This window comes from Cebus imitator, unplaced genomic scaffold (genome assembly GCF_001604975.1).
Source record: "Cebus imitator isolate Cc_AM_T3 unplaced genomic scaffold, Cebus_imitator-1.0 Scaffold113, whole genome shotgun sequence".
Taxonomy (NCBI): domain Eukaryota; kingdom Metazoa; phylum Chordata; class Mammalia; order Primates; family Cebidae; genus Cebus; species Cebus imitator.
Genome location: NW_016107428.1, coordinates 7,351,482 through 7,374,272, shown reverse-complemented (window position 1 = coordinate 7,374,272; position 22,791 = coordinate 7,351,482). Strand labels below are relative to the sequence as shown.

The following is a 22,791-nucleotide window of genomic DNA, read 5'->3' as shown; positions in this document are numbered from 1 at the left end:
ATGCCTTATCTCAAATACTGTTTTCTACTAATGACAGTTTCGCCTCTCCACTGGAATGTATAACTGTAAGTGGAAGTATTTGTATGAGTGAGAGGTACATTTCCTCTTATAAATGTGGAAAAATTGAAGCATGCCTGTGTGAAGCATCTATCTTTCAAGAGCTCAGCATAACACAGAATATATTTTGCTTGCAAATGAGTTGTATTCTCCATTTCTCTCCACCAGACCATATGGCCTTCATTGTTTTATTTGTTCATTAAGTCTCAGAACACCTGTGAACATAGTTAATAACAGTTTGGCATTTTGTTAATTTTATCCCATAGAGAATGAATGTTCAGCCAATTCAGGAAAATTCATAAGCCAAAACTCAATACTTAATGAAAAAGCAGATTGGGTTGAACAAAATTTCTTTCTTGAAAACTCCCTAAATGATTTTTATTTCTTTCAGGTAATGAAAACTGTATAGAGGTACTTTTGGAGCAAAAATGTTTTCGCAAATTTATCGGTAATCCCTTTACTCCACTGCACTGTGCAATGTAAGTAGAAATGCTGAGAATTGATGGTATTGCTTTTATTATTTTAACTACACATAGAAAAGTTGCTTTTTAGGGGAAAAAAAGCTTTTAGATTACAGATAAGACTGAAATATTCCATTTTGCTGCTAAAGACAAGTAGATCTGGTAGCAAACATTAATGATTTTCCCAGAGCTATTTGTGGAGTGCCACAGTTCCAAAGGGACACACCTGCCACCCTAGGGAAATCTCATAAAGGGGTAGAGTGAGTGGTGCATTACACATGTGGAGAGCTCTTCAGGTATAACTCACATTCGTCTGCCAAATTCTAAAAATAAGTCAGAACTGACATTAGTATGCCTACAGATGGTGAGAAAGACATTTCACACTAGGACAACTTTTCATGTACTGAAATTCTTCATTTTTCATATGTTGTAAGTTTTTTTCTGATAAATTTAATTTTTGCCCCAGTCTCAATGGTGAGCAATTGTTCAGTAGATACAGTGACTTTAAGTCAGACTTCCATAGTCAGCCTGGGAGTCTTATGTTCAACAGGGCTTCCATGATTAGCCTGGGGGCCCAAGACCTGAGGATGCTTTGTCTTTACATTGTCTCTGGCCTTTATATGAAGCTGGGCCATTTGATTGGAGAGATATTGGAGGCATAAAATAGATCAATAAAGAAAGAGTAAGTGAAAAAGAGTCAGAAAAAATTTAAATCTAAAGGAAGCATGTTTATTCCACTTTGGTATCTCCAAAACACCTAACATGGTACCTTGTATAAGTGCAATAAACTTCTACTGGATATAGAGGTTCTAAAGTAATGCTAGGGGTTACCATTGGTTTCAATACCATAAGTGTATGCCATTGAAACATATACCACAAATATTAACGTTCGATTTTTTTAAAAATGCTTGAGAGTATCAAATATACAGTACATAGGAAGATGGGTTAGGAGGGGATACAATGTAAAAGAGTGAGATTGTTACATTAAAACCCATTTTTATTTTAGAATAAATGACCATGGGAATTGTGCATCATTGCTGCTTGGGGCCATAGATTCCAGTATCGTTAGTTGTAGAGATGACAAAGGCAGGTAAGTAACCCTAAAACGGCATGACTTTTATCTTGATGAATCTTAGTCTCTGCTTTGCAGTTGCAGAGTAGCCAAGCATCTATGTTTTTAATTGAAAAAATAATGGATAAGCATGGTTTTTCATATTTCAGAAGGGATATAATTAAAATAAATTTCCTTTTAGCCCAGAATCACCAGCCTCTTCCACAGAAAAAGCTACTATATACTGTTATTTACAATTTTTATGTTGTCCTAAATATTTTCTGTGCATACTTATAAACATGTATACATACATATGTGTATATGTGTGGATTCTTTTTGCACATGGTAGCATTCTATAACAATGCTCTACTTTTAGTATATCTTGGAGAACCTTCCATACCAAAATATATAGATTTATCATATTCTTTTTAAAGCTGCGTATTATTTCATTGAATGGATATGCTGTAATTTGCTCATCCTACCCTCTATTGAAGAACATTTAGGTAATTTCCAATATTTTGCTGTTTCAAAGTGTGGTAGAGTGAACATTCTCATATATGTGTCTGTACACATGACCAAGTGTATCTGAGAGATAAAGACCTAGAATTGGATTCCTTGGTTAAAGGGTTAATAGTTTTTAATTTTGATAAATAATGCCAAATTATCCTCTAAAAGAAATTAAGCATCCACAATGGATGATATGATGGGCTTTTAAATTTTTATTTTTAAAAAACCTATAGATTTAAGGATTAATTTTGAAAGTATCTGTCTCAAAAATAAAAGTAGACTCACTGGAATTTAAAGAGTCAGTAAAGACACTGATTTCATTATCAGGGCCAACACATACACCCCCTGAAATCTGGGGGATTCCAGTAACATAGGTGACTTTGGCGTCTGCTGTGGATGACCTTTAGGGGAAGGGGGCCTGATCCCTATGTCTATAAACTGAGAAGTTTTAAATCCTTAAGACAACACCATGTACATGTTTCTTGGGCAGTTACTAACGAGAATGAAGTTTAAAGGAAACTGAAGTGATACTTGTTTTAAATCTTTAGGACACCCCTTCACGCAGCAGCATTTGCTGATCATGTGGAGTGCTTGCAGCTTCTTCTGAGACACAATGCTCAAGTGAACACAGTAGATAATTCAGGGAAAACAGCACTGATGATGGCTGCAGAGAATGGGCAGGCAGGCGCTGTGGGTATGTGCTTGTTGTATGGACTTTACATTTATGCTCATCCAAAAACCAAAATAATGTAAAATCAAGAAATCAGTTGTTCTCATAGTATATACATGTGGAAAAGGGCCATTAGCAGTTTTACTTGGGTTACCTGTTTCTACCTGTTCGAGCATCTTCTGCTCCCTGTTTTTTGATTATTGGTGGACCTTGTCACAGAGCCCACCCATCTGCAGTGAAATTCTTAACATTTAGAAACCAAGTTTAAGAACAGAATCATTTTAAATGGAAATAATGAACTCTTAAAGCAGTTAAAATTAGTGCCTATTAACCTTGAATTTGGATAGCACAGATATGACAATAAATTACTCCCTTTTTTCTTTAAAAATATTAAATATGATTATGTGAGCTGTACTAATTTAAATATGTTATTATGTTTGTAGTAACTTCTTCAAAATGCATGTGATTAGCATCTCATCTAAGTAACCCTCTTTTGGGCTTTTTCTACAGATATTTTGGTGAACAGTGCCCAGGCTGATCTGACTGTAAAGGACAAGGACTTGAATACACCCTTACATTTGGCTTGTAGTAAAGTATGTAAATGAATTTAAAACATTACTACTTCATGCTGTAATAACGGTAATAATACCACTGAAATGCTATCTGAGAACTGGGTAGCATGGCTCTTAATTAAGATGTACATTTTTCCAGAGTCTTGTCAACTAAAAGTGGAATTGAAGGGTGAGAAGGAAAAGACAGACCCACTAGGTTGATGAAGATACGCTTCATCAACACGGATGATGCGGACATGCTTTTCAGGGAGCTTGCCACTTGCCTTCTTGCTGTAGTCTGTCTGTCTTGATACTGCCACTGTATCTGTCTCCCTGGTTGTTGTATCACATTTTGGTACCATATAAAAGTTAGGACGTTAGTTAGATGGCTTGTAAAGTATAAGCAGTTTTACTTGTTTTCCTTTCGTTGCATTTGAAGACACTGTAGTAACAGCCAAAAAATACTTTACTATGAAGCAAATAAATAGATCTATGTGTATTTCTACCCTCCCCCCTTTTTTCCGGTGTGTAATTCAATGCAAAGAATGTGTTGGTTTTTTTTTCAAATAGAAATGTGTTCACATGTTGCTCAAGATTCCTTCTTCCATAAAAGATAAAATATATATATATATATATATATATATAATTTACATATATTTATTTTTAAAATTATATATAATTATATATATATAAATATATATATAAATATATATTTATATATATTTATAAATATATAATTATATATATATAATTATATATATATAATTTATCTTTTTATATCATATATGATTTTATAAAACTTGGTTTTGTTGCTGAATAGTATATTATGAATGTCTTTTAGACATCATGATTTATGGTATTTTAGAAGATATGTAGTATTTCAGCTTAGAAATGGGCCATCCTTCATTCAACCCATCTGCTATTATTAGACATATAACTCATTTTCAATTATATGTGAGTACAAGTTCAGTATCTCTTATCTGAATGCCTGGGACTAGAAAGTGTTTTGGATTTAGGAATTTTTTGGATTTTGGAATATTTGCATTATGCCTGTTGATTATTCCAAATCCAAAAATCTGAGTGTCATGTCAATATTCAAAAAGTTTTGGATTTTATAGCATTTTTGATTTCAGATTTTTGAATTTGGGATGCTCAATCTGTATAAATAATGCTTATTGAAGAGAAATCTTTTATAAACATCCTTACTCATTTCTTTAAGATAAATTCCTAAGTGTGGAATTATTGAGTCTAAGGATCTAAAGATACATATTTTTTTTCTGAGATGGAGTCTTAATCTGTTGTCAAGGCTGGAGTGCAGTGGTGCAATCTCAGCCCACTACAACCTCTGCCTCCTGGGTTTAAGCGATTCTCCTGCCTCAGCCCCCTGACTAGCTGGGACTACAGGTGTGTACCATCATGCCTGGCAAATTTTTGAATTTTTTTAGTAGAGATGGGGTTTCACTATTCTGGCCAGGCTGGTCTCAAACTCCTGACCTTGTGATCCGCCTGCCTCAGCCTCCCAAAGTGTTAGAATTACAGGTGTGAGCCACCACACCCAGCCTGATATAAATATTTTTAGACCAACTTGCCCTCTTATGAGTTCACAACAGTTTATACTCCAACAGCAGTGCCTCAGAATAAAACCTCCATGGACATTTCTAAAATTATATTTAATGGTCTCCCATGTAAAGTATTATAGTATGAAGTCAGTTAGCACCCATGGCGGCGGTTGATTTCAATGTAGTTAAAATATTGTCGTGTTACCTATATGGTGCCAGAAGTCTCAGCCATTCCTTTCATTGCTTGCATTTTCTCACTTCATGCTCTGGGAAGCCCATGGGAACCACAAAAAGTACTCAGCTTTATGAAGTTTATTTCAAGGTATAGTATTTTGGTGAATATAAGTGCAATGCTTTTTAAACTTGATCATGCAAATGAATCACCTGGGAATTTTGTGAAAAAACAGATTCTGATTTATTAGGTCTGGGGCAGAGCTTGAGATTCAGCAGTTCTAACTCCCAGTAATACTAATGCAGGCCACATGTTGATTAGCGAAGGCTTAGGAAGCCGTGACCCCTTAAAAGGGTATCAGGCCTGAAAATGTGAAGGGGTCTCTGACTCATCAGTTGATTTTCAAAAATTATTAACCATCTAATTTTCATAAGGTACAGAGAGATATTTCTACTGGTTGAGGAAGAAAAGAATGTGTTTCCCTGAAATAGGGTTTCTTTACAATATAAGGCAATTAATGATGATGAGTGATACAGATAATAGAAGTAATAGGAATTCCGAGGATAAATGGATCACTGAAATAGTAACTGATATCTTGAAATAGGAGTCAGTATGGGACTTTTGAGGTATGTTAAATGTTGAAAGATTCAAACAATATTCCTAATTCTACTCCCTACTTACCAGCTGACCTAGCTAAACTAGCATCTGCTTTAGCTCTCTGAGCATTAATTTTTAAATTTATCTTAGCAATATTAATATTTTGGATCAGACTTACGTTAACCAAGTTCTAATAGACCTTATTAGGACTCTTACAGTGTCTGGAGCCCATTTGCTATTAAGAAGAAAAAAATGACTCAGAAAATAACCCTACAGAATGTTGTAAGGCAGAGGAAATTCATTTTCAATTTAAATTACAATGAAGAAATTTTTCAGTAACTTTTCTGTGTCTCTGTCCCATATTTCTTATCATCCTTTTTCTTTATTAGGGTCATGAAAAATGTGCCTTGTTAATACTTGACAAGATACAAGATGAGAGCCTTATTAATGCAAAAAATAATGCACTGCAGACGTAAGTGTAACTACTAATGTTGGACTTGAACCCCGAGTCATAGTCATTTATTCTACAAATATAAAGAGGCTGCTATCTGCCAGACTAGCTCTGGGGAGCACAGTGGTGAAAGATGCAGACCTGGCTTCCCCTGCATGAAGGTGACAGTCACATACCTATAAGTGCTGACCAAGCTAGGCAATTTTAGTTAGAAGCTTTCTTTTGATATGTCTTCATAGAACTTTGTGAGGTCTGTGTTTCTCTTTGCTGATATTTCTGGGGCAATATTATAAATTTAGTGGGCTGTTAGAAAAATCTTATGGACTGACATATTTGGGGAAACTATTTATATTATGTATTAGCATTATGTATTCTGACTGGAAAATGACAGTTTTACAAATCAGGTTCCCAGAATACATTTGAAGAGTTTCTAAGCTATTTGTCTTGATTATATTTTAATAGAATTCAGTGTAACCCTCGGCGTGAAAGATCTAAAAGCTGTTTCATTTTCCGCTTTAGGAAATTATTTATGCATTTGTTTTAAAGGCAAAGGAATTTTTTTCATTTAAGATTCTTAAGCTGGGCATAGTGGCTCATGCCTGTAATCTCAGCACTTTGGGAGGCCAAGGCAGATAGATTACTTAAGGCCAGGAATTCATGACCAGCCTGGCCAATATGTTGGAACCCCATCTCTACTAAAAATACAAAAAAAAAAAAATAGCTGGGCGTGGTGGTGGGCACCTGTAATCTCAGCTAATTGGGAGGCTAAGGCAGGAGAATCACTTGAACCTGGGAGGTGGAGGTTGCAGTGAGCTGAGATTGTGCCACTGCACTCCAGCCTGGGCAACAAGAGTGAGACTCTGTCTCAAAGAAGAAGATTGTTGGCTGGGTATAATGGCTCATGCCTGTAATCCCAGCACTTTGGGAGTCTGAGGCAGGCAGATCACTTGACCACAGGAGTTTGAGACCAGCCTGGCCAACATGATGAAACCCCTTCTCTACACAAAATTTAAAAAACTAGCCAGCCATGGTGGTTTGCACCGGTACTCCCAGCTACTCAGGAGACTGAAGCCGGAGGATCACTTGAGCCCAGCAAGAGGTCAAGACTGCAGTGAGCTATGATCGTGCCACTGCGCTCCAGCCTGGGTGACAGAGTGAGACCTGTCCCCCCCACCCCCCGCCAAAAAAAAAGGATTCTTATGCAGTTTATAGCACAATATACTGAGTTTGACATAATTCTTTTTTTTTTCTTTTGAGACAGAGTCTTGCTCTCTCACCCAGGCTGCAGTGCAGTGGCACTATCTCGGCTCACTGCAATCTCTGTCTCCAGGGTTCAAGTGATGCTCCTGCCTCCGCCTCCCAAGTAGCTGGGATTACAGGCACCTGCCACCATGCCCAGCTAATTTCTGTATTTTTAGTAGAGTCAGGGTTTCACTGTGTTGGCCAGTTTGGTCTCAATCTCCTGACCTCAGGTGATCTGCCCTCCTCAGCCTCCCAAAGTGTTGGAATTACAGGCATGAGCCACCATGCCCAGCCGACATAATTCTTTAAGGTATTATAAATTCAGTAAAGCATCTGTGTGCATTTAGTAGTAAGAAGGAGGTTTGAGATTAAACACATATATGGGTGACATTAATACCAGTCATATTATTGAACTATGTGAAACAGTGATTCAAATTCTGTTAGAAATCAAGCAGTAAAAAACCTGCAAAACACACCAAACTTGAGTTCTTCCTCTATCTTCCTATTTACTGTCACTGAGATTGTTTGAGAGGCAGCAAGATCTGGGCCAAACATACAAGAACAGTTGGATCAGTAGAACCTGGAAAGATCTAGTCAGCAATTTTTTTGTTTTAAAGTAAAAACATCCATATACTAGTTGTGGATTCTTAAGTATTTCTTCCTCTTTGTGATATGGGCCAACAAAAATGCCACATTCTCACCCAAATATGTACCACAATTGATGCTCGGTCTTGTGTTTTTCAGACCCCTCCATGTTGCTGCGCGCAATGGCTTGAAGGTGGTAGTTGAGGAGTTGCTGGCAAAAGGGGCCTGTGTACTTGCTGTGGATGAAAATGGTAAGTCGAAAAAGTCAACAGCGACTGCAGGTACCTCCCATAAGCTAGTTGAAGCCAGAGGAAAATGAGAAACATAGGAGCTAGTTTAAAAGGCAGTTAAGAATTCTGTCCCCCTTGGAAGTCCCATGTGTGTGAGAAATGAAGCAAGGATAACTTGTCCCGTCTGTCTTTTTGTAAATCACATAGTCTACCTGTAGCCCACCATTGCTGTCCATTTTGCATGTAATGCCAGCAGCTGGTCTCTAACTCCTCAGCACTGTGGTTAAAATATTTTAGACACACTAAAAGGGTTTCAAGTTGGCATTCGAAATTTTCACTGCAAATGCTGAAGAGTTAGGGATTACACATGTCATTAGTGCATGCTCAAGGACTCAAATAAAAACCTAGATCTTTGAGTGTATTTAAGTTCATTCTGAGATCAAGTTTTTTTTTTTTTTTTTTTTTTTTTTTTTTTTTTTTTTTTTTTTTTTTTTTTTTTTTTACTTTAAGTACAGATCAGAACTCATATTCCCAGTATGGAAATTTGAGGAACGAGAGTAAAATTTCTTAATTAATGTCTAGGACCGAAGCTTCCCCTGATTTGTATAATGTTCCTTTTCTAATGAACTAAATCTTAACAGAAGCTTTCTACTCTGCTTCCTAAGAAATTTTGAAAGCAAATAGCCACTAGAATTGTACTAAACTGTCATTTTAAGCACAATGCCTATTAACCTTGGGGAGCAAAAAAGGAACTTCTGGATATTTATGTAATTTTTTAAATATGGCATTTAATTAAAGTATTATAATGTGTTAATGTAACTCAACTGCTTATTACAGGTATTGGAATTAGCAGCTCATGCCTATTTCTCAGAAGTAAGCAGCCATATTGACATCATTAGCTAACTCTTATTAGTTTGATTTTGCAGCCCCATTTATCCTAGCATGTACCCTGCTCTGTCCCCCACCTGATTCATCTAGGAAGTGCAGAAAGTTCTCTTTTACTCCATCTCCTTGGTTTTCCGCCTCACCTTCCCTCACCCTATTATCGTTACTGTAGACTTAGGGTTGGCATGCAGAGGCCCACAGGTTTTCTCCAAAATGGTCAAAGAGAATAGAATAAATTAGTTTTGCTTTTCCTTGGTACAAATCTGCTGCATTGAAGGTTTGTTCAGCTGATAGCAACCTTAGGAACAAGAGCCTTGGGTTGGTGCGGACCAGCATCCCAAAGGCCTGGGAACATTTGGGGCAATTTTGTACAGCAGTGCAACCGTAATTCCTTTACTCATCCCTGACCTTTGTGAATGGAATGTTAAACTACCTGTCCATTCTCATTTGTTTGAGAAAAAGGAATGATATCCAAAAGGGCAGGATGGGGAGAGCAGGTAATGATAAACAAAACAACAAAATGTTGAGTTTTATTGAGCCATTCCTCTGAATGACTGAGCGAGTGCCCTACTCACTGCGTAGTGGGAACATTGGCCAGCCAAGAAGGCAGCTAACCCTTTCAGGCTAATAGAATAAAGGCTGGATAAGGGAAATAATCAACTCAAAGACTTAACCTGCCTCCCCAAAGAGCCTGTATTATGAGTTAAGACAGTTTTCTTATCTGGACTGGACCCACTGAGTCAAAATGGTAGAGAATAACATGGTTCTAGTTATAACAAGCATAGTAATTTTCTCACATCCATAACATTTTAGATTTGGGACTTTGGTTGGTGAGTGGCCATTTTTAAATATTCTGTTAGGCCAGGTGTGATGGCTCATGCCTATAATCCCAGGACTTTGAGAAGCCAAGGTCAGAGGATCGCTTGACCCAGGAGTTAAACAGCAGCCTAGGAAACATAGCAAGAACTCGACTGTATTAAAAAAAAAAAAATCAGCCCGACATAGTAGCACACATCTACAGTCCCAGCTACTTGGGAGGCTGAGGTGGGAGGATTGCCTGAGCCCAGAAGACAAGGCTTCAGTGAGATCAAGGCCCATGCCACTACAATCCAGCCTGGGCAACAGAGTAAAACCCCGTCAAAAAAAAAAAACAAAAAAACAAAACAATTGGTAAATTTCTCCTAAATGATAGTAAATTTTTAATTACAAACAAAGTGCTTTCCTGTGTCTGATCTACTGAAATGATTCCATTTTTCTAAAACCAATTATTGGTGTCTTCTTTCTAGGAAGCATGTATGAAATGGCAAAGCTTCATTATTCACTTTTGCAGTCATCTAATTTTCAATACCTTTTCTAATTGGACACACAATTACCTAACAATGGAAAGTCATTGTTCTCAGAATGAGAGTCCTTCTCAGGCCCAGGCCTGAGGCTCATGGTGTGCGTGTGCTCTCAGGCAGAAACATCTTCCTGATTGTCCTGTTGCTGTTTATTGTGGAATTGTGTCCCACACCCACCCCCTCGTGTTTCTGTTCACTAAATGAAGGCTGGAATCCTGCCTAACTGGATAATATCGTGCTTGTCATAGTCATATGAGCTGAAAACAAAAATAAAAAGCCCTCCATAAAATGTCTCCCCCTCCCTCTCCCCTCTAGCCTCACCCCTAGCATGACTTGTGAGAAGTAACCCTCCTTTTATCTGGCATGATTTCTAACTCAACATACATCTCCACCTGTGAGATCATCCGAGATGTACTGTGGAATGTTCGTGCCTCCTCTAGACTCCCCAGGACTAACCACTGCCTTGTCTGCATTTACGCCCAGGTCATACCCCGGCCCTGGCTTGTGCTCCTAACAAAGACGTGGCCGACTGCCTGGCCCTCATTTTGGCTACCATGATGCCTTTTTCTCCTTCCAGTACAATGACGGCCGTCAACTTCGTTTGTTTAAAAAAAGACAATTTGAGCAGGACGACCCTCTCCAATCTGGGTAGCATGGTTAGCCTGTGCAGTAACAACATAGGCTCAGAGGATGGGTACAATGAAAATGATTCTGATTCGGAAACGTTTTGACTTTGGACTGTAGAAGCTTTTCCTTGATCACCGGTGTTGGAGGAAGGGAAAGAAGCTTGAATTCCAGGTTCATGTTGTATTCAAGTATTATTTGGGGCCTGGGCTTCCAGAAGTTAGTAGAGAAGGAATTAACTGAGGGAGGGCAGTGAGGCTGTTGGGTGGAACACTCACACAGATGGCCTCAGTTTGGTTTTGTTTCACATTTTCTTTAGATCTAAGATACATCTGTGAAAGTCTACCTCTCATTTTCAGTAAAGAATAAAAGATATATTTAATTCCTGTTCTTCAGGGATAATGCAACAGAGAGGCAGCTGTTCACTATGAATAATTTTTCTTTTCATGTATTTAGCAGTGAGTTCTCAGAAGTCTATCAGTGTGACATTCATGTCCCCGGGGAGGGAAGGGAAGAGGTAGATAGGAAATGCCTCAAACCTTTTCTCACTTTGATGTTTACTTCCTCACTAGAAGCCAAAGGTAAAGGTGTTCATCTTCAGAAATAATGCCTGTAATAATCTTTTTAGAGAGTCCAACTGTTTATATCCTCTCTATAGTAAGCATTTAAATATCCAGAACTTCTTTCTGAGGATCTCTGTTAAAGTTGCTAGATTAATTGAAAAACTGAACTTGCTTTTTTTGTTTAACACAGTGTTCCCTATAACAAGCCTGTGACTAATTTTCACTTAAGTGATTGAACCCAAATTTATCTAATAACATTTCAGGTGAATTGATATTGCACAGAACTTTGACACAATATGCAAAATTAACATGAAACTACCCTTTGTTAATTCCCTCTTAAATCAAAATACTAACTTTTTTAAAACATCAGAATCATCAGCGTTGTTCATCAGTAGTAAACTGAGCTTCTCAGTCAAGGTCATGCCATGTGAGTGAAAAGTGTGACTGCAAAAAGAAATACAAAAGTGAAAGCAGAAAGGAGAAATGAGTGATTTAGAATGTAAAGCCAATTGCCAGTTGCTTGATGATGAAATCAACGTAGTGAATACTGTGTCTGCTCCCTCTGCCAAAGCTTCTAGGTCAAATGGACCCCGTTCCACACCTGGAACAGCTATACAAAAAGAAGAATGAGACTCTTTAAAAATTATGCACATGTACACACACACATATATGTGTGCATGTATATATATATACATATATGTGTGTGTGTGTGTATGTAGTTCATCAGCCCAGCTACACATGAGGACCAAAATGCTTCAGTCTAAAATGGAAGATTTACATTTTTTTCCTTCAAAATGCAAGTGAGAACTGAAGTAGCTTTTCTATGGAGTTAAAATGTAATCTTTTTGTGTACCAGTCTTTGTTGTATTTTATATTTCTTATGACACAGATTTCTAGTTGACAGCTTAACATTTGTAACTGATGATGTGTTGACCATGGGTTTTTGTTTTGTTTTGTTTTTTGCTAAACTAGAGAAAATGTCCATATACTTTTGATGTAAATGTGTTTATATTTATTTGAAATGAAACAAATGGCAAGGAAACATCCATTATTTGTTCTCTATTTTAATTGCTATGTATCTTATTTAGAATAACAAAAGTGGAAAAACACATTTGACCCTGGGCTAGCCAAAAGCCCTAAGGCCAACCCAGCATTTCCACTGCTAAGGTTTCTAGCTGACCCTCAGGTTCTTCCACGTTGGTTAGAGAGGGCTACCACAGTTGGTAGCCAGTTGAGTTTAGAAGACCTTGCAGTCTGGATGCTCTTCTGTGAGCTAAAAACTCAAATGTGTAGTGGATCATATACACAAAGGCAGCCCAAAGAAATATCCAGAAATTACCCTAAGTACACTGAAAAGCTCACATAGTCTCAGTAACCTAATGGGAAATGATGGCAGTGTGTGGGCACATGTGCCAAGAGGAGAAATAAAAATCACCAGCTCAAGTGCAATTTTCTACTTGAGGAAGAGACAGGAAAAAAATGTGCTTAGAGCAGGACTCTCTGACATTTTATGAGTTCCATTTCCACCCTGGAAATTTCTGTTTTATAGTATATGTGAGATATTTCAAAAATAGTGTTCTATCGTATCTGGATCAAAGACAGATAACTGTATTATATTTTTCATCTAGCTGTAAAACTTTAATCTTACTTAATATCCTGGATTTAATTAAAACTCCTGTTGGGTTCTTCAGAAATGAGAACTTGTTCAAAGGAATTAATTTCGCTGAAAATTTCCCACACCACCACCATTGTTTTTTGAACTGGTATTAATTTCGCTGAAAATTTCCCACACCACCACCATTGTTTTTTGAATTCTTGGTGGTGTGCTCCCCTCTTCTATCCTTTTTGTTTGTTTACAGAAGATGAATTTATAAAAAGCTGATAAATTGCTAATGAGCAATAATGACCCTATCTTTACCAAAACACTGAAAATTAAGAGTGATCCAGTGTTGAAAAAGCACAATATACTGCGGTGTCTTTTTCTAGAAGTGAATGGAAATCTTGCTCAGTTGGCATTTCAAGCAGGAAATGAAATGCCTGCTTTAATGGCAAAGCAGCGTTAACATTTTTCCTGTCAAGTAGCAGAGTACAAGGATCCTTTCAGCAAAGCAGTGACTCACCATGAGACGTTATCTCCATGGAGCTGCGTTTTGACTTTTTCCTACTGTCTTACTCATAGAAGGAGGACAAAGGAACAAAATGAAATCATGCTCACAGCAAACTGTTCATTACATCAATTGATATCTCTCTCTTTCTCGCTTTCTTTCTTCCTTCCCCCAAGACTAAATTTTTTTTTTAAGAAGTGACTTTAAAAACTATCATTTCTGTGTTTTAATGACATCTCTTAGAAATAAAATTATGTTTGCACCACAGCTTTCTAAGAAAAAACAAGATGTGTTTTTACCTGAGTCTTAGTTGCTTAGTGCTTTTACTTGTTATTTTTAGACTGTATTTTAACCACAGCCACAGGGATCATGTTTCATTGCACTTACTTATTTGCCAGTGTCTGCCTGTCTTTGGTAAATGCATTACTATCTCCAAATTGCCTAAAATCTGCTATGATTCTACAGTAAACAGCTCAGGGGATTTCTATTTATCACTACTAAAAGGGCACCATACTATGTTTTGGTACTTTAGGCAGTGAACACTGCTTATCATTTTATTATTAAATTAGAACAAGAACATCAAATGGATTTGCTGCACTAGTTATTCTTTGTACTGTTGAGCGACTTGCTGTGCTTATATGTTGTGTTGGTTGAAGAACTCATCCCTTTTTTGTCTTGTAATATGAAGTTAGAGTGCCTTTTTATATTTGTATATTCTGAAAATGTTCTGCGGAATGTTTTGTATTTTTTCATTTGAGTGTTATCAGAGCAATATGATACCAGTGAGTTTTCATTTCAACCTTTCTTTGAATGTATAAAGTGTTTTTTTTTCCTGTTTCCCCTTTTACTTGCATTGAAATGAATATGAAAATGCTAAAGTTTTCTATAGGAATTTTTTGATTTTGCAGTGCTAAAATGCTTTCTTCTTACAAAACTGTAAACCATAGGTCAGTATTATAGGGGAAAAGCGTTTTAAGATAGTGACAATCTGAGTGTTTGTATAAAATGTAATTCTATGCGTTTCTTATGCAGTGATCTAAAAATTCAATGCAAATATCTTTTATTTGGTAGTTTTGTCTACATATTTTATGCTTTAGCATGTGCAATATATCTTTGCAAAGCACGATGATACAAATCTGGTGCCAGTGTTATATTTTGCATAACATATTTGTAACAGCATAAAATACTGTTTGATGACTTCAGTGGGATTTTGTCTATAATGTTTTCCTATGTAAATTGGAGTTGAATGACTCTGGTAAATGTCAGGACTGTAAAAATGGGGAAAATGACTTTTAGTTCAGTGAATGACTTTGAACCAGTCTGAGTCGTCTCAAGCACAGTTTAATACTTTTACAACTACTGAATGCTCTAATAAGGTAATGAAGTACTTAACTGTAATATACTATGGAAATGCATTCAGATGGTTATTTTTACAAATAAAAACGGTACAAATATTGCAATTTGTGTTTTCTTTAATTTTTCCAATTTATGCTTTTTCTAAATTATGCTAATTTAAATCTTTGGCCCCCAAGCCAAATTAACTTTACATTTAGAAAATAATCAAGATAAAAGTGTATCTCCAGATTCATGATTTATGTTTGTATTATCATAATTAGAGAAAAAATTCAAACATATATGCTTGTGTTTATTATATTTTCTTACACTTCCAACTTTTTCCATAAAGGGTTTTGTTTTGTTTAGTTTTCTGCTCTGTTGCCCAGGCTGAAGGGCAGTGGTAAGATCTCGGCTCACTGCAGCCTCAACCTCCTAGGCTGAAGTAATCCTCCTACCTCAGCCTCCCGAGTAGCTGGGACTACAGGTATGTACCACCATGCTTGGCTAATTTTGTTTTTTTTTTTACAAAGATGGGATCTCATTATGTTGCCCAGTCTAGTCCATAACGGATTTGAGCTGGCTTATGACAAAAGATGTGATAAACTAGAAGAAAAATGAGAACAGAGAAAAAGAATGCAAACAGAGACAGGAACCATAAAATTTAAAACAGTGTCTGTGACTGAACTTCAGTTTGCTCTCAGCTTCCCTGCAACCAGGGTAAGAAGAGAAATATGATCAGTTATATAGTTCACATATGTCAAAAAGGAAGAAGCTTATCAGGTCCTCAAAATCGTGAAATCAACCATGCCTATCTTTGGTACCGTCACCACTACCCTTCAGGGACTTCATAGCAACACAAAAACCTCCGTCTCTGCACTATCCTTAAAAGTATCCACAGAATTTCCTTCCCTATCTATCTCGCCATCCAGAATTTTTCATCTTGAGTAGTAACTTCAGAGACAGTCCCTGGAAGCACTAAGGAACAAATTCCTAATGATGGAGTTTCCAGCTATTGACTAAGAGATTTGGGGGTGATGCCTGCCTGAGTTCCTCAAATCAAGCATTATAGAATGTTAGCAGTTCTAACAGTCCAGCCCAATCATATCACCAGCTCTTTCAGGAAGAAACTGAATCCTAGAGAAGTTATACAACTTGAATTTTTGTAGATAGTGATCTGATGATACAACATCTGCCTCTAGATGGTCTCTCTTCGATGCCATCTTGCCATATAATGTTTTGTTTTTTTCTGCCAGAAATCTTCAGGAAGGTTTTGTACCCAACCCTGCCTCCCTCCTTATTCAAATACACAAATCTGGGTGTTTCTCGGTTTTAAAGATTGTAAAGCCAGAATCACACCACGAGTGCTTCCTGTTGTTTAGAGCAGACTGGGTATATTAGTTATCTATTGCTGTGTAACAAATTACCCCAAAACTTAGTACCTTAAAACAACAACTGTTTCCTAACTCACAGTTTCTGTGAGTCAGCCCTAGTTTAGCTGGGTCTTCTGCTCTAGGGTTTCTCACAGGCTGTGATCATGGTGTTGGCCCGGAACGATCCATTTCTAAGCTTACTTCTATGGTTGCTGGCAGTATTCTTCTCGTGGGTTGTTAGACTGAAGTCCTCAGTTCCTTGATGGCTATTGGCTGCCCACCGTTTCTTGCCAGATGGGCCTTTCCGAAGGGAAGCTGACAACATGGCAGCTTGCCTTGAGGGTGAGCATGCTGAGAAAAGTCGGAGAGGGAGGGAGCAAGACAAAGTCACAGGTTTTTGCAACTGAATTTCAGAAGTGATACTTGATCATTTTTCTCATATTCTATTCATGAGAAGCAAGTTACTCGGTCCAATCTACACTCAAGGGCAAGGGATTCCCCAAGGGTGTGAACAGCAGGAATAGCAATCACTAGGAGCCATTTTTGGAAGCTAGTCACCACCCTGGTCTATCACAGTGTCCTTTGAGGCTGTAACAACGCACTAATATACCTTCTTCCCAGTTATTGATAAGAAAATTGCTTGCTTGACTTCCTGAACTCACCCTTTCAAAGAAAATGTAGAGATCCCTAATTTTAATTGTGCTCTCATAAGCAAAGAAAGATGACAATGGCCTCCACTGCAGTAATTATATTTTTGAACATTGATGTGGCACCTTGTCTCCAAACTGCTTGTCAAAGGATCCTTGTCGCTAATTCCATTTGGTAGGTTTAGATCCCTGTATATCTATCTCTCACTTACCACATTTAATGTGTTCCAAAATTAACTTGCAAAGCACAAAAGCATTAAGCTAAAAGGCTGTTAACATAAAAACATTGTGGGTAAAAGTACTGTATGAACTGTCTCTTTAGCAGATTTCATCCTGAAGGTACATTTGCTGTAAAATGTAAAGCACCAAGATAATGGCTGTGCCATTCATTCATTCTCAGGCATTCTTGGGAGTGATTGGAAATGTGTGGGCATTTGTGGTTGGCACAATGGCTGGAGGGTGGGCAGGGTTGCTACTAGTATTTTTGGTTCTAAGGGCCAGGGAGACCAAATATGCCACTCAGCCTGGAGAACAACTGCATCATCCACAATGTCAATGCTCCTCTACCCCACTGTTCGCCTATTTGCCTTCCTCTTGTTTCTGAATCATTTCCTCATCAATGTATTGCTTGTGATGCCAGCCATATTTCCTTATCTATTTTCACAAGGGATTGCATAAACATACATCATGTGCCCTCCGAACGAGAACTTACAAGGTTGAGAAGAACTTTAGAAGGCACTGCTGAGCACGTGTGCCCTGGTTATGTATTTTTCCAGGGGAGAAGATTTGCACAGATCAAGACATTTTTAATTCCCTTATGATCAAACCAAAAATGTGGGCATACACATGTGAATTTCTTGTCTTAGGCAAGAGGTGATTGTATCTACTTTCCCGGTGCGGGGCACTCCTGCTCACAAAGAGGGGCACTTGGCCCAGTGACATGGCAAGCTCTGGCAACACAGTACTTCAGCCTCACAGGGTTCTCTAGGCACTGGTGGACACAATTTCTAGGATACCATTTTCTACTTTTAAATGACAATTTAATGAAGTACAGTGTATTTTAATTCTGGAAGAATTTTATCATTTTCAAAAGTAAAAATGCTGAAGAAATACTTTCAGAGCACAAAAAGCTTACTGCATATTTTTTTCAGTATTGACAGATGAGAGGAGGTTCCCTCAGGAATGAATGGTAGAGAGAAGAGCCCGGAACTGTGGACACTCCAACATTTAGAGGTTAGGAAGAGGAGGAGGAGGCTCTAGCAGAGAAGACAAGACATAATGGTCAGAGGCAGGAGGAAAACCAAGAGACCAAGATGTCCCTGAAGCCTGGGAAAGAAAGGGTCACAGAAGTGTCAGTTATCTCTATTGTCTCAGTTGCTTCTGGGAAGTCAAATGCAGAGAAGCTGACCAATGGATTTGGCAACATAGAGTTTATTGATGACCTTTCCAAGAACATATAAATCAGAATGGTTGGGGCAACAGTCTAAAGGTGGTAGGTTGAGGAGAGAGAGGGAAGGGAGAAGAAAGGAAGAAAAATGAGGTGGTAACTGGAGGAGGATGTGGAGAACAGGAAGGGTATTTGTTTTTTAAGATAGATGTTGTAGCATACTGATGCTGGGAGTGGAAGGAGTTGCCTGGGAGAGAGCAAGAAGGCTGACAAGGGATGGGAGGGTAATTTTGGAGAGAATATTTTGTTGTTGTTGTTGTTGTTGAGATGGGGTCTCACTCCATAGCCCAGGCTGGAGTGTAGTGGCATGACACTGGCTCATGGCAACCTCCCTCTCCTAGGTTCAAGCAATTCTCCTGCCTCAGCCTCCTGAGTAGCTGGGACTACAGGCACACGCCACCACTTGGGTAATTTTTTAAAAATTTTAGTAGATACAGGGTTTTGCCATATTGGCCAGGCTGGTCTCAAACTCCCAACCTCAAGTAATCCACCCCTCATGACCTCCCAAACTGCTGGGATTATAGGCATGAGGCACCATGCCCAGCATGAAGAGAACATTTTAGAGTAGCAGAGAAGGGTTGCTGAGGAGGATTTAGTACACTTGAGAGTTATGATCATAAATCTAAATGAAACCAGTCATCCTGGTGGATTTTTTCATCAGATGTTTGGGTGTAGGCACAGAGTAAGAAGACAGTAGAGTTTAACCTGGTATAGAGCTTTCCTAGTTAAGTCCAAAGGGAGAGAGGTTATGGAACTATGGTGCTTTCAATGGATGTGATTATATAGATCATGGATTCTAAACTGGGTAGGGAAGAAAGTCAAATCATGAGGGAGGAAATGGACATTGAAAAAGTAGTCGTCAATGGATTGAAGGTCATGATAAGACAGAATTGTTGAATTGTAGCCCCAGAGTTGGTGATCTGGATGTAGGGTGCTCAAAATAAAGATTTCACAGGTGGTACAGTTTTGATGATGACAAAGCAAAGGCTATAACCATGGGAGTGGGTGGTTGAGAATGACTGAAGAAAAAAAAGCATTGGAAGTGAAGAAATAAATAACAGGAGGCCAACATGACAAATGCGAAAAGCCATTTATTATAGCACTGGAGCAAAATAAATGAGAAAATTTAGCTACTTCAAAACATCTATTATTCAAGTATTTTACTTTAAGTAGGTAGATACTAAGAGCTGATTTACTGTCAGGCTGAAATTTGGTTCTAGGATTAGGATGAAGCGTTTAAAGAAGTAAAATGGTCAAGTGCATTTCTATTAAAAAACCAACCAGACTTTGGCTATAACAGAATGACAGGTTTTGTGACCATATGGTTTAACCTAAATGTGTTTATGAGGCTCTCCAGAAAACATGACAGATGGTGAAGAGCTGCAGAATGAACAAAAGAAGAGTGTGGCTCAGACAACGTCTTAGTGATAACAATGAAAAATCGAATACTTCCCAGTGGGCCTTCTGCAGAGGACAAAACTAAAATTATTGGAATTCTATATTGCTGTTTAAGTGAAAATTAAATTTGCTTTAAAACATTAACTTTTCCTGAAAAATCTCAATTTCCAACTAAATAAATAGAAAGCTAACTCAGGTTTCTAATCCCTTTTGAATTTATTTTTTTCGGAAATGATTTCTTCATGCCGTGTTTTATTTCATATTCTTTTTCAGGCCTGAGACTTACTCCTTACTATTATTACTTAAAACCTGTAAAAATTTTTGTTAGGAGAATGCTACCTGGTAATTTATTGATTTTCTGCTTAACTTCATTCACAAGGGTCTACCCATTAGCATGTAAATTTTGTTGAGGCTGCTGAGCCCATTTCCTTCTGGCATCACTGCTAAATATGATGGTAAAGGGTTCAGTTGGTGCCATCTGGGTGTTTGCTTTGTGATGTTACAGCTAACACTAGAAATTAGATTGAGAAACCAATTGATATCCCACAATGCCATTCAGATATTGAAAAAGAAAAGCCTTTCAGGGTGCTAACAATAGTTCCTAAAGATAAGAACATACTTTCTAGTGTATATTAATGATCATTTTCCTTGCTGCCAAACTCATGATCTGAGAGTGTCCTGGATGGTGCAGAGCAGGGAACATTCTTGCTAAGATGTTTGTTGTGACAAAAACTTTTAAACTGCAAATACAAATCACCTTATTGGCTGGCCACGGTGGCTCACACCTGTAATCCCAGCATTTTTAGAGGCCGAGGCGGGCGGATCACCTGAGGTTGGGAGTTTGAGACCAGTCTGACCAACATGGAGAAACCCCATCTCTACTAAAAATACAAAATCAGCTGAACATGGTGGCGCATGCCTGTAATCCCAGGTACTCTAGAGGCTGAGGCAGGAGAATTGCTTAAACCCAGGAGGTGGAGGTTGCAGTGAGCCGAGATGATGCCACTGCACTCCAGCCTGGACAACAAGAGCAAAACTCCATCTCAAAAAAAAAAAAAAAAAAAAGAAAATCACCTTATTAAATTATCAGGCTGCTTTCTAATTGGGGTGAATAGTAAAAACAGCTGATGCTCACTGAATGCTTACAATGTGCCAAGCACTGTTCTGAGTGCTTTACATGTTTTAAACAACCCTAGAAAGTAGATGTTATTTATTCTTACATCTACTCTAGAAGGTAGGTATTATTATTTTCCCAAGGACATACGGCTAGTTGGTGCCAGATCTAAGATTCATATCTAGTCAAGTGGCTCCAGAAGTAATAGTTTTTACCACTATGCTATATATATTTTGGAAAGAAAACAGCTGCTTGATGTTATTATTATTTTCTTTTATGTAGCCTTTAAAAAAAAAAAAAACTATCAGATGGCCTTTCTTCAGGGTCTGTAAATACTGGTCTACAACAGAGGGTTGGTAAACTATGGCCCATGGGTCAAAACGAGCGGCCATTAAAAAAAAAAGTTTTATTGAGATATAATTGACATGACATAAAATTCACCCTTTTAAAGGATACAAGTTGATGGTTTTTAGTGATTTTAAAAAGTTATATAATCATCACTACTAATTTCAGAAAATATTCATCACCTCCAAAAGAAAAACTGTCTTCATTAACAGTCATTCTCTATTCTCTGTCTCTCCCCATCTCCTGGCAACCACTAATTATTTTCTGTTTCTATGAATTTGCCAATTCTAGACATGTCATATAAATGAAATGATACACTATGTGGCCCTTCGTGACTGCCTTCTTAGCAGAGTGTTTTCAGGGTTCATACACGTCTTCGTCTATACGTTAGTCTCTTCTTGCATTGCTATAAAGAAATTCCTGAGATTGGGTAATTTATAAAGAAAAGTGGTTTCTTTTGTCTCATGGTTCTGCAGGCTGTACAGGAAGAATGGTGCTAGCAACTTTTTCTGGTAAGGGCCTCAGGAAGCTTCCAATCATGGTGGAATGTGAAGAGGGAAAGGGAGAGAGAAGGGGAAGGTGCCACACTCTTAAACAACCAGATCTCATGTGAACTCAAAGCAAGAACATACTCATTATTGCAAGGATAGCACTAAGCCATTTGTGACAGATCTGCCCCCATGACCCAAACACCTCCCACCAGGCTCCCCTCTAACATTGGGGATTATATTAATATTACAACATAAGATTTGGAGGGAACAAACATCCAAACTGTATCAGCATACAGAGATGCTTAATTTCCTTTTATAGCCAAATAATATTTAATTATATGGATATACCACATTTTGTTTATTCATTCATCAGTTGGTGGACATTTGGGTTTTTTTTTTTTACTTTTGAGCTATCATGAATAATGCTGCTGTAAACATTTGTGTACAGATTTTTGTATAGACATATGTTTTGATTTCTTGTGTGTATACCTAGGAGTGGAATTGTGTATATATCTAGAAGTGGAAATGGTAACTGTATGTTTATCATTTTGAGGATCTGCCAAATTGTTTCACAGAGGCTGCCAAACATTCCCATCAGCAATGTATAAGAGTTCCAATTTCTCTACATCCTTGCCAATACTTCTTATTCCCCATTTATTTTTATTATGGCCATCCTAGTAGATGTGAAGTGATATCTCATTGTGGTTTTCACTTGCATTTCTCTGCTGACTAATGATGTCAAGCACCTTTCTATGTGCTTATTGGATATTTGTATATTTTCTTTGGAGAAATGTATATTCAAATCCTTTGCCCATTTTTAAATCAGGTTGTTTTTTATTGGTGAATTGTAAGAGTTATTTATATAGTCTGGATACAAGTTCCTTATCAGATATAGGATTTGTAAGTATTTTCACCCATTCCATGGGTTTTTCCCCTTTCTTGACAGTATGCTTTGAGGCTCAGAAGCTCATACTTTTGGTGTCATATCTAGAAA

The 22,791-nt window shown here is 37.8% G+C and overlaps 1 protein-coding gene across 6 annotated transcripts in view; it reads left to right on the top strand.

The window, feature by feature from the left end:
• Positions 1–15,107, top strand: part of ANKRD44 (ankyrin repeat domain 44) — a 334,866-nt gene extending 319,759 nt beyond the window's left edge. For 4 of the 6 annotated variants that reach the window (XM_017538761.2, XM_017538760.2, XM_017538758.2 and 1 more), the window contains 7 exons: positions 449–536; positions 1,525–1,608; positions 2,625–2,770; positions 3,257–3,339; positions 6,015–6,097; positions 8,063–8,154; positions 10,842–15,107. In XM_017538761.2, coding sequence (XP_017394250.1) covers positions 449–536; positions 1,525–1,608; positions 2,625–2,770; positions 3,257–3,339; positions 6,015–6,097; positions 8,063–8,154; positions 10,842–11,089 — 824 coding nt within the window. In that variant the 3' untranslated portion in view covers positions 11,090–15,107. The remainder of the gene's footprint in view (positions 1–448; positions 537–1,524; positions 1,609–2,624; positions 2,771–3,256; positions 3,340–6,014; positions 6,098–8,062; positions 8,155–10,841) is intronic. The other 2 variants (XM_037742095.1, XM_017538762.2) reach the window with 1 other exon arrangement.
• The last annotated feature ends 7,684 nt before the right edge of the window (positions 15,108–22,791 follow it).